Source organism: Ovis aries, chromosome 3, assembly GCF_016772045.2.
Source record: "Ovis aries strain OAR_USU_Benz2616 breed Rambouillet chromosome 3, ARS-UI_Ramb_v3.0, whole genome shotgun sequence".
NCBI classification, from domain to species: domain Eukaryota; kingdom Metazoa; phylum Chordata; class Mammalia; order Artiodactyla; family Bovidae; genus Ovis; species Ovis aries.
The window spans coordinates 136,139,169-136,150,628 of record NC_056056.1 but is presented as its reverse complement, the minus strand read 5'-3'; the positions used below and the strand labels follow the sequence as shown (position 1 = coordinate 136,150,628).

The 11,460-nt window shown below is 40.7% G+C and overlaps 1 protein-coding gene across 8 annotated transcripts in view; it reads right to left on the bottom strand.

The window, feature by feature from the left end:
• Nucleotides 1-1,322: 1,322 nt before the first annotated feature.
• Nucleotides 1,323-11,460, bottom strand: part of LIMA1 (LIM domain and actin binding 1) — an 89,964-nt gene continuing 79,826 nt past the window's right edge. For all 8 annotated transcript variants that reach the window (XM_012174310.5, XM_060412609.1, XM_060412611.1 and 5 more), the window contains 2 exons: nucleotides 5,608-5,741; nucleotides 1,323-3,659 (listed from right to left, as the gene is read on the bottom strand). In XM_012174310.5, the coding sequence (XP_012029700.1) occupies nucleotides 2,651-3,659; nucleotides 5,608-5,741 (1,143 nt within the window). In that variant the 3' untranslated portion in view covers nucleotides 1,323-2,650. The remainder of the gene's footprint in view (nucleotides 3,660-5,607; nucleotides 5,742-11,460) is intronic.

Genomic DNA, 11,460 nt, shown 5'->3' with positions numbered 1-11,460 from the left:
TGGATCACAACAAACTGGAAAATTCTTAGAGATGGGAACACCAGACCACCTTAACTGCCTCCTGAGAAACCTGTATGCAGGTCAAGAGGCAACAGTTAGAAATGGACGTGGAACAACTGACTGGTTCAAAACTGGGAAAGGAGTATGACAAGGCTGTATATTGTCAGCCTGCTTATTTAACTTAAATGCAGAGTACATCCTGAGAAATGTTGGGGTGGATGAATCACAAGGTGGAATCAAATTTGCCAGGAGAAATGGCAACAACCTCAGATATGCATATAATACAACACTAATAGCTGAAAGTGAAGAGGAACTAAAGAGCTTCTTGATGAGGGTGAAAGAGGAGAGTGAAAAACCTGGCTTGAAACCTAACATTCAAAAAACTAAGATCATGGCATCAGGTCTCATCACTTTAATGGCAAGTAGAAGGGGAAAAAGTGGAAGCAGTGACAGATTTTCTTTTCTTGGGCTCCAGAATCACTGTGGATGGTGACTGCAGCCATGAAGTTAAAAGACAACTGCTCTTTGGAAGGAAAGCTATGACAAACCTAGACAGCGTATTAAAAAGCAGAGACATCACTTTGCCGACAAAGGTCCATATAGTTAAAGCTATGGTTTTTCCAGTAATTATGTACAGATGTGAGAGTTGGACCATTAAAGACGGCTGAGCACTGAAGAATTGATGCTTTTGAATTGTGGTGCCGGAGAAGACTCTTGAGACTGGAAGATCAAACCAGTCAATCCTAAAGGAACTGAACTCTAAATATTCATTGGAAAGACTGATGCTAAAGCTCTAATACTTTGGCCACATGATGCAAAGAGCAGAAACATTGGAAAAGACCTTGATTCTGGGGAAGACTGAGGACAGGAGAAGGGGATGGCAGAGGATAAGATGGTTAGATAACATCACTGACTCAGTAGACAAGAATTTGAGCAAACTCTGGGAAACACTGGAGGACAGAGGAGCCTGGCGTGCTACAATCCATGAGGTTGGAAGTCGGACACTACTTAGCAACTGAACAATAATTAACTAATTAATAAAACCACCACTGCATCTTGAATTGGTAAAACAAGCTTCTCGTTTTGAACACACACAATAATTTTGTTGCCAAACTGCTTTACATTTTGAAGAAAAATTTGTCTTCTAGAAGAATGAAAGCCTAAGACCAGCTCAACACCACCACCTAGTGGTGCGAGGTATACATAGTACTTCTCTTGAAACCCATCAGACCTATTTGCCTTTTCTACCCAAACTGCTAAGCAAAAGTAGGTCCTGAGAGACAGTAACAATGTAAAATAATGATGGAAAAGAACACTGAAAGTTCAAATGTCAGTTAAAAGCTTTATTGAATAAAAATGTTTCAGAGTAAGCAAGACTGTAAGAAAGCAGAATATTTTTACATCTCTAAAAATATCAGAGCTAAATCTCAAAAAATGCAGTGTAAAGTAAAGCCTATAGCTTAAAACACCTCTCTCCCCCCAAAATACAATTTGGAATATCAATTATGTGCAACAAATGTACTCAAGTTTATATTGTTCCAAAACCTTTATACTAGAAAATCATCTCTCAAAAAAGGCCTATAATTGGTTTAATTGCACCCTAGGAATACTGTCTGCCATAAAAATCTATACATTTCAGAACTTATTAAAAAACTAATGTCCCAGAAAGGGGATATCAGAAGTAGAATTATAGGGGTTGGAGGGTCTGAGCTCAAGTGGTTTAAGGCATCTTTTTTTTTTCTGTTATTCCTCCTTTAAACTCATCACTTTGCTCTAAATATGCAACATGGCAAATATAAAAGATCTTATAAAAATATTGCAGCTTTCAGTAAATTATGAGAAGCACAGAGACCACCAGAGAAGAAAGCAATCATCTGGGGTGTGGTCATACTCATTGGCAAATACCATAGCTTATTTGGGACACAATGAATTCCTCCAAGCACCGAGGGTGATCAAAAGGTACTCTGAAGAGATGGTTGTGCTATATCTCAGTACTCTAGTTCAGGATGTGGTCTAGAAAGCAAGATGCAATAACCCCCCATACATATCACAGTAAGCAATAAATCCCCCATATACATCAGAGTAAGAAAATTAACCTAATTTTTAAAAAAAAGACTAAATATTTAATCTCTTAGCAAAGGAATACTAAACAATAAATTGGTATTCATGTAAAAATATGCAAACTGTGCCCTTTATACTAAAGTGCATTCAGTTATAATGTTTAGGCCCCTAAATCCCTTCTGCTCATTCCATAATTGAATTTTTAGTGGAACAGTGCACTACTAATCATCTCTCTATTTTCATATTGTCTTTCGGGAATACAGTGAAATCTGGACCTTATCAGTTGGAATATCCCCACCCCTCCGGCTCCGCCATACACACTCCCACTTCCAGAACACCTTAAAGCAGTTGTGTATATCATCATTGCTAAAATAGAGGATTTAAGTGATGTTATCTCTAGCGTTTAGAGTTGGTTCACTTAAGCTGCAGTATGGGATTTTTTTTTTTTTTTTTGAAGCAGGAACTCTCTTCCAAAGTTACTTCCACATAAATTTCAGTTCATGCTAAGACAGCTGTTTATGTGTATCACTTTGATAAGGGCAGTGGCTGACTGACACATAAATGTAAGGCCCAACATCATTGCAACTTATTATTCTTCATCTTCATCCTCATCATAGTACCGATTTCTCTTTATCTGTTCCTCTACAGATAGCTCTTCGACTACCTCTTCCTCCCAGAATCCCACATCCTGGGATTTCTGATTTTGAGTAGTGAATTCTTTAGTGGAGGGGTTGTCTGTATAGCTAGACCAGGTTTTTGCCTTGGGTTCTAGTGGAGACTGCTTTTTGAGAAGGTTTTTATCACTTTCATCTAAGTTTGCACCATTCTCTATAAGATTTTCACTCCCCATCTCAAAACTAGGACTCTCCCTGCTTCTCCGCCCAGCCTCCCCTCCTTTAGATCCTTTGTTGGGCCAGGTTGTTTTCCCCACACTCTCATTCTTCTCAGAGGTGTTGGCATTTTCCATGTGTTTCCTTTCTGCTGCTACACCTCCTCCATACTCCTCACTTTGCTCTGACATGCTCCACCCTTTCCTCATAGGTGGGGACAAGGCTTTTGGGCTCTTGACTGAAGAGGTTCGAAATGAAGCTGCTACGGTGAATGGGCGGCTTCTCTCCTTCAGAGAAGAAGATCGTCTTAGCTTCTTCAGATCCAGGTCTATATCCTCAGGAGCTTCAGGCTTGCTAATTTCATCCTCAGGAGGCCACTTAGGCTTCAATACTTTGATCCCTTCTTCCAAGGCACTTCCTGAACTGCCAAGCTCAGTGGGGGGTGGCCAGGCGATCCTCAGCTTCTTGGTTTCAGCTGGCTTGTCTTCCTTCTCCAGCGGGCAGGAGGCCTTGGCTTCCATACTTGCAGTTAGCACACCCACTTTCTCAATGGGGGCATTTTCTACCCCTGGGCTCTGAAGGGTCTCCGCTGCATTTGGAAGCTGGACTGGTCTCTCCAATGTCTCTTCATTTTCATTTTTGCTTGCCCACAGATCCTTGTGTGGTCTGTGTCCAAAGCCTTCATCATAGTTACCTTTAGATTTAAAGAGTTGATTGAAGTGAGGCTTGCAATAGATTCTCCCATGTAAAGAGGCATATGTTCCTAGACTGTTATTTAAAAAAAAAAAAAGAAAGAGCATAAAGTTAACAAATCTGTATCCTCTTATTTATACCAGTAGACTGAAACCTGGCAACTCTAGTATTTCCAGAAGATGCAAAGTGAGAAAAATATCTTTAAAAGCACTTCAGGGACTTCCCTGGTGGTCCAGTGGCTAAGACTCTGCCCTCCAAGGCAGGGGGCTCAGGTTTGATCCCTGGTCAGGGAACAAAATCTCACATGCCACAACTAAAGACCTCATGCACTGCAACTAAGACCCAGTGCAGCCAAATAATAATTTTTTTTAAAAAGCACATCATCAGTCACTGAGGATGCTCCATCCTCTTTTAAACACATTTGTTTGTATTATCCTTATTTAAAAAATGCTCATTTCTAGGCCTGAAACTTCAGAAGACATTCTTCCACTTGGTGCATGCTCCCATTTTCAAGTGATTTCACTCCCCTCTGTCAAAACTGTTAAAAAAAAAAAAAAAAAACTTCCAAGAAGTCTTCCCTAAATTCCACCTAATTCTGATCATTCTATTTCCTAAGTATTTATAACATGTAACTATTTTTAATGATATTCCTTTGTAAAAAGTTGAATCATTTTCCTCCTAGTTTCCCATTTGTGTTATAATTTAAAAGCAGGAATGGGTATAATACTCTGCCAGTGGCTGGCACTCAGTAGATGCCAGTGACTAAATAAAAGGAAGCTATGGTTAATAGGAGGATAGCAAGCAACAGCCAGAAGGCGGTCTACCCTAACGTCAGTGCTTGGATAGGCCTTTAGGACATCTGGTGTCTCTCAAAGGGTAACACATTTTATAGGTGGAGTAGAAAAACAACAGCATTTCCACAGGAGAAACATAAAAATTCAAAAATTTAGAAGAATGTGCTGTGGAGAAAAAAATACAGTGGGCGGAAAAAGAACCACTGAGTGGAAGTTACAGATGCACGTTTTGGCTCAACAAAAGGGAAAGCTGTCGAGCTAGCACTACCACCAGAACTAGCTGAAGTGGGGTATTAACCCACCCAGAAGTGCCACACAGGTGCCAGGACATCTTTCAGCAGTATGGTGGAAGGGATGCCTGCTCTGGAAGGAAGGCTGGAAGAAATGACATCCTGGTTACTTCCTCCTCCAATATGAATAAAACGAGGTCATATGGAATATTTCCACAATTTGCCACATTTATATCCATACTTTGAGTTACTAAGAAGAAATGATACATCATTATTTTCTCAGAAAACAAAGCAATATACAGAAAAATATGTGTTCTTCAGGATCTACTATTTTTGCTGTTTTTGCCATTTATACAGTACTTGGGATAACCTGAAGGGCTTCAACAAGTATCCTCTTGAGATTTCTTAACTGTATGATTCTTGATACCAAGGGAAAACATTCTGCTAAATTAGGTCACCAGCAACCTGCATGATTTAAGCTTTAGTCCTAACGTGTAAATTAATGTCAATGTACCAAGAAGTTCTAAACACCATTATCATTTACTATAATAAAATGCTTGTAATTAAATGGTACTTTTCACTTTCTTCAAAGATCCTCAACAGCACACACAATTCAATTTTTTAAAATCACCCTCACAACTGTATTAAAGAAAAAGCAATGATTGTAAATCTATAAAACATAGTCAATTTTCTGGGATACTTCCCTCAAAAACATGACATCTCTAAACACGTGCCAAAGCATACATGGTTCTCATCTGTACTAAGTAGGTGAGAAGCTGAAATCCTGAATGGTTCATCTTCCAACTTTACTAGTCTGTAGTCTGTCTTTGGATCAGTGATAATCACCTGAACAGCTACTACGACAGCTCTCTGAGCTCTTCTATAACACCAGATACTATTAGCACCACAGGTTTTAGTATTCTAAGTGTTCTAAAAACCAAAGACTCCCCCTGGAGGTCCACCCACACCTCCGGAGATGGCTTGTTTGGTCTGGCTTACCTAAGCTTGCTGTTGCAATAGGAACAACGGAAACAGCTGATGTGAAACACCTGCTGGTTGGCCAGGAGACGCTCCATGGAGTAGACTGTTTTCTGACATTCCACGCAGGTCTCTCTTGCAGGTGCCTGAAACTTCTAGGAAAAGGTAAAGGACAACTTCAGCTAGCTAAGGTAGTGAGAAGTTAGTACTCTGCTGAGGTGGGCCCCAGGATTTACTTTGTTATCTATGGGCTCCCTTATCTGGTCTGTCAGTTCTCAGAGGAACACTAAGCCTGCTATAGTTCTATCAGTTGACTCTTTAAAGCCATAGGCTCTCCTGAATTCCTTACCCAGACTGTCTGGCTGTTCTAAGTGCAGCAGCCACTGAGGATGAGTGGATCTAGGGCCGGACTGCAGAGAAAGGCTTAGACCAACCACCACACACACAGGAGTACACACAAAATGATTCTGCAGACAGGAAATTAGGAGAAAATGTCATCACACACAGAAGAAAGATAATTGTTTAAGTGCCAAATAGAAGCAGGACAGACTTTTTAAAGAACAGTTTCTGAAAGGGGTAACTTTCAAGGAGAGAAAGAGCATTTGGCTTTGGGAAGTAGGAAAAGGCACTGGTTTTTAAAACTTTATTTACTTAAAAAAAGTACTCTTTATTTACAATGTTGTGCCAATCTCTGCCATATAGCAAACTCAGTTATATACATATAGACATTCTTTTTTGTATATATTTGGAAAAGATACTCGGATAAAGCAACTATCAGTCCCTTCTGCTTATAATCTTGATTTACTTAATCCACTAGACATAATATTTTTAAATAAAGCAAAATGGACATATAAAATGGAACATTTTAAAAGAGACACAAACCATTTTATTAGAACAACAGAAAAAAGCACAGCCCAATAAAACTATAGGTTCCATAATCTTTTTAAAAAAACCAAAAGGAGAATAAAACTAATGTACTGGGGCAGGGTGGGAGGAGTCATAATAGGGAATTCATGACCTGTTTGTAGTGTGGAATACGGGCGGGGTGAGCACAGCTGCTGCTGGTAAACTTAATCCTAAACTACATAAGCGCTTCCCAGGTGGCTCAGTAGGAAAGAATCCACTTGCCAACGCAGGAGAAGCGGGTTCGATCGCTGGGTTGGGAAGATCCCCTGGAAAAGGAAGTGGCAACCCACTATAGTACTCTTGCCTGGGAAATCCCATGGACAGAGGAGCCTAGTGGGCTACAGTCCACGCAGTTGCAAAGAGTCAGACACTAGTGAGAGACTGAACACACAAACTACGTAGTGTATTCTAGCACTGATGAACGCTGGAGTTCCAAAACTAAGTTTTACGCAATACGAAGGCGTTACATGGCCACTAGGGCTGGGGATAAGAAGTCTCTAGCTGTGTGTGATCCTTGACTTGTCCCAATAGAAACACCTCAACTACTAATAGTAAAGGTGGGAGCAGTTTGGTTAAGGTGCTCTGGAAGCTCTCTCAGGCAGGGTGGTGGCCCCTTTGCCACCAGGACCAGGATGGTAGCAAATAATACAACTTAGTCCCAAAGCTCAAGGCCTGAATGGTTAAGGTAAGCCTAAAATAAAACAGCTTATGGGTAAGACAGAATTTTAATTTAAAAAGTCTGAAAATAGACCCATAAAATAAATTCAGACTGCTGGCTCACTTGCCACATGATTCACAAAGAGGTAAAGCAAAAATAGGAATGGTTGCCAAGCAGATTTCAACAGGAAATGAGAGCAGAAAATGGGCAGAGGAGTAAAGGTTAAGATCCATAGAAGGGAGTTTAATAAAATTGGTGGTAAACTCCCAAATAGCACCAAAGGATTTAAAAATGAGGGGGGTGGTGTGCTGAGTGTTAACAGCAGGCTCTCCATTCCTTGCGTTCGAGTCAAAAAGAAAAACTTAAAGACCACAGCTACAACTCAGTTTACCAAGCATAACTGAGGAATTTAAATATGATCAAATGTTACTGTATTCAATGCTGTTGGCAGATATTAGGGCATTATTTGGAGTTCAGAAATGTTTCCTTCTTTTTTTAAAAATTTTATTGAAGTATAGTTGATTTATACTGCTGTGTTAGTTTCTGGTATACAGCTTAGTGATTCAGTTATATATGTATATTCTTTTCATATTTTTTCCATTATGGTTTACTACAGGATATTGAGCATAGTTCCCAGTGCTATATGGTAGGATCTTGATGTAGAATTGGTTTTTCTTTATTTCTTTCCTGTTTTTTTTTGGCTGTGCTGCATGGTTAGTGGGATTTTGGTTCCCAGACAGGGATTGAATGCAGGCCCTCAGCAGTGAGAACTCAGTGTCCTAACCACTGGACTGCTAGGAAATTCCCAAATTGTTTTTTCTTATATCGACACTTCTAACTAGATAGGACATAAGTGGAGATGTCCTTGCATACTTTAATTAGGTTTCACTGAAAGGACTAGGTCCTTGCCTAGCAAACAGGAAATATTAAAAGACAATAAAATTTGGGTATAATAGTACAATTAAAGCCTGTACAAATCACAGTTCAGACAATGTAAAAATAATAGGCCCAATGTATTTACTTATCAGTGAAAAATCTTTTTCAGCTCTAGGATGAATGCTGTATTTTTAACACTTAGGAGAATATATGTTCATTCTGGTTGGTAAAGGCAGAGGAGGAGACAGAACTTTCCCATGGCAGAGGAGGAAATGGGTATTATTCTGCTAAAGGGGATTGGAGGCCTACAGAGCACACCTCTGTTTTACACACACACACACGGAAAAACACACAGTAGAAGGGTGCAGCCCAGAATAGAAAGCTGTAAGTTGAGCTCACATTAGGAGGAAAGTGGAAGGCAGGAGCAGAAATTAGGTACCAGGAGCAGGAAGCAGAAGCTGGAAGAGACAAACAGGAACCTTCAGTGAATACAAAGCATTCGGTGTGCCCTGGAGTGCATTTTACTGCAGCTGAACTGAAGCTCAGATACAGACTCAGATCCAAGAATAAGACCACATTTTCTTTCTTTACCAAGTAATGCTGCTAATCGTGGTAATATCAGCTCACTCATACCCACCTGAGGTTAGATCAGAGTGCCCGCTCAGGAGAGTTTTCCGAGCCTTCACCCACACAAGGAGTGTCTCATGAACAATTCTTCACCGTCTTCCTACCTCCCACACCTGACCCACATTTGCTCTCTCTTGACTAGAGCTTTCACTCACAAGTGAAAAGGCATTCCTCTCCTTAACATCAAATTAATAAATTGCTAGCACAGACATCTGACTAACCACAAGCTTCTAACTAGCCAGACCTACCAGATTCCCATTATTCTTATCCCTTTTTCACATACACCCTTTTCAATATTATTTAAGGTTTATGCGGCAGCTGCCCAAGAGCCCCTAAAGTATTATAAAGACAAGAGGAGCCCAGCATGGCAATATGCCAAGTCCTAGTGGCTGCGGCTGTGCCTTCCCTTTATTTCCTCTGTCCTGGGCTCTCAGCCACTTTTCTGTAATTGCCCCCATGTCTATTCAGACAACAGGAAGCATAGTCAGTGCCCAAAAATCTCTACCATTATGGTAGGCCTGGCATACATCCTGCCCATGCCTTCATGGCATGCTCGAACTTGGCACAGCCACATTTAAAACACTGCCAGTAATAGAATGTTAGACATTTTTTAATCTTTATATTTTTTGCAGTTCATAAGATGCTTTGTCATCTTCCCTCCCTCACCATTTTTCACACTAAAGCACCATGATATCAGGTGCCTTATCAAAGCTTGCACAGTCAATAATAACAGAATTAAAATTAAAACTCAGAATTCTTAACTAATAAACCAAGAGAGTATTTTCTAAATTGTCCTGGAATAAATTTCCATAACTAAAGGAAACCCTTTGGGGAAGAGAGCAGATGCTAACCCAATTGAAAATGATTTCACCACAGCATTTTGAATGAACAAGTCTTCACTTTGTTTCACATTAAAATATGTAGATAATATCTCAGGGATAGTCAGGAATGAATGAGGTAATATATAAATAATTGATGTCCCTAAACACTGTCAGGCCTTTCCCATCTGAGGGATGTTACAGGCCTTCTGTTGATCAGCATCGACTTAAAGCTTTTTTTCCAATAAATTTTTATAACTTTATCTACATTCTTTTGCTCTCTTGTCTTACATATATTTTTTAGTTCGACAAAGGCCCCAGTTGGGGTATATGTCTGTGTGTGAGCAGCAGCTGGCCATAAGTGGTGAAGCTAACTAGCCTTTAGACATAGTGAAATCAGAAGAAAATTCTGTACTAATGTCAGGCCTCCATGCCTCAGATAGAACACTATACAAAGCCTTTCATTTCCTCCTTCCAATCTGTGCAAAATATCTGGGTAATTAAACTGAAACCCCCCCACCATACAGTAAATGTCTGGGCTGGCTCTGGCTTTAATCCTTCTGCTTACTCTCTGTGAAATTCTTTGTGCAAGCATTTTGGAGATATTCACACCTTACATAGGTTGCTCTACATGTAGAGGAAACATTAGTGCTCTGAGAAAGCAGTAATGATGTAGGTAGTCAGAAAAGAATCTAGATGCCCTTCTAGCATAATTCTGATAGATTTGCAAAACAGCATAAGACCTCCTACCCTGTCCATGAAGGAAGGGACAGGTACAAAGGGTATAGCCTCTCATTCAGGCTGCCGTGCTTTCTTTCCACATCCTAGGACAAGCCTAGGATCCTGGGGCGGGGCTATCCCAGATCAGCAGATGTTCCTAGGGCCAGTCACACCTCCCTCCTTATCCTCCCTCCAGGAACATTTAGGGAATAACATTTCAGTGGGAGAACATAAAGCTTTAGAGGCCTCTGAGTCTCTTGAGTTGAAAGGTCTGATCCTTCTCACAGGGTCTACTGAGCTCTAGACCCAGAACACCTATTTTGAGAAGGGAACCTGCTATTTAAACTTCTTTACTGCCAAGTCTTATCAACTGAACTGAACTGTCTGGCCAGTGTTCAAAATAGACAAAATCCTTAATTTTAAAGACTGATATCATCTGTGGAGTGTTTGTTTTCTTTTTTTACTTTACCTTATTAAGCTAAAATTTGAAATGAATTGAGTCTTTACCTTAGATGTCCTATTTTCAATAACAGGCACTACTAGGCAGCGTGTTCTCCAGGATGTGGGGGACCCAAAATCTATTCTGAGTGAACACATTTATTCTTAGCTGTATGTAATTTCCCAGTGGAGAAAAAAACTTCTGTTGCATGGTCTATAGCCACGAGACCAGTTATGTCAGCAGGTTTTCCTGGAAACGCTAAAGTATCTACATACTTGCCTGCAGAATGTAAAGGGAAACTCTGAGGAAGAGAGAAAAAACAGTCCTTAAATAAAAGTGGAGATGTGATTGGGTACAACCCCGAGCTCTGTGTACAGCATAACTATTTGAGCAAACACAGGCAGTCAGGCCAGTTTCCTCCAGTCAAGACCTGAGGTGTATGTCTGGTGCAAGCAGGCTTATTCTAGTGCTGAGTGACCAGAGCCAAAGAGGCAGGCACGGTACAGAGGGAGCTTTATCTCCGTCTCCTCTCTCTGGTGTGCCAGGAAGACCTTAGTGAGGTGCACTTCTTTGCACATGGCTCATCAGCTCAGATCCTGGAGTATGAATAAGGAGGGGTCTCAAAGGTCCAACCCAGGACCAGGAGGTCTGGTCTCGACCAGATTGGGAATTCAGACACACTTGAGAACAGATTTCAGTTCTTAGAGCAGCTACAGAATCCCCCGAGTCCCTCAGGCACACGGAATCCATGGCCAAGTCAGCTTTGCTGTTCTTGGTCCAGAACCACAGCCCAAGGACTCACATCCGGGCAGGATTGCTGCTGGAGAGGA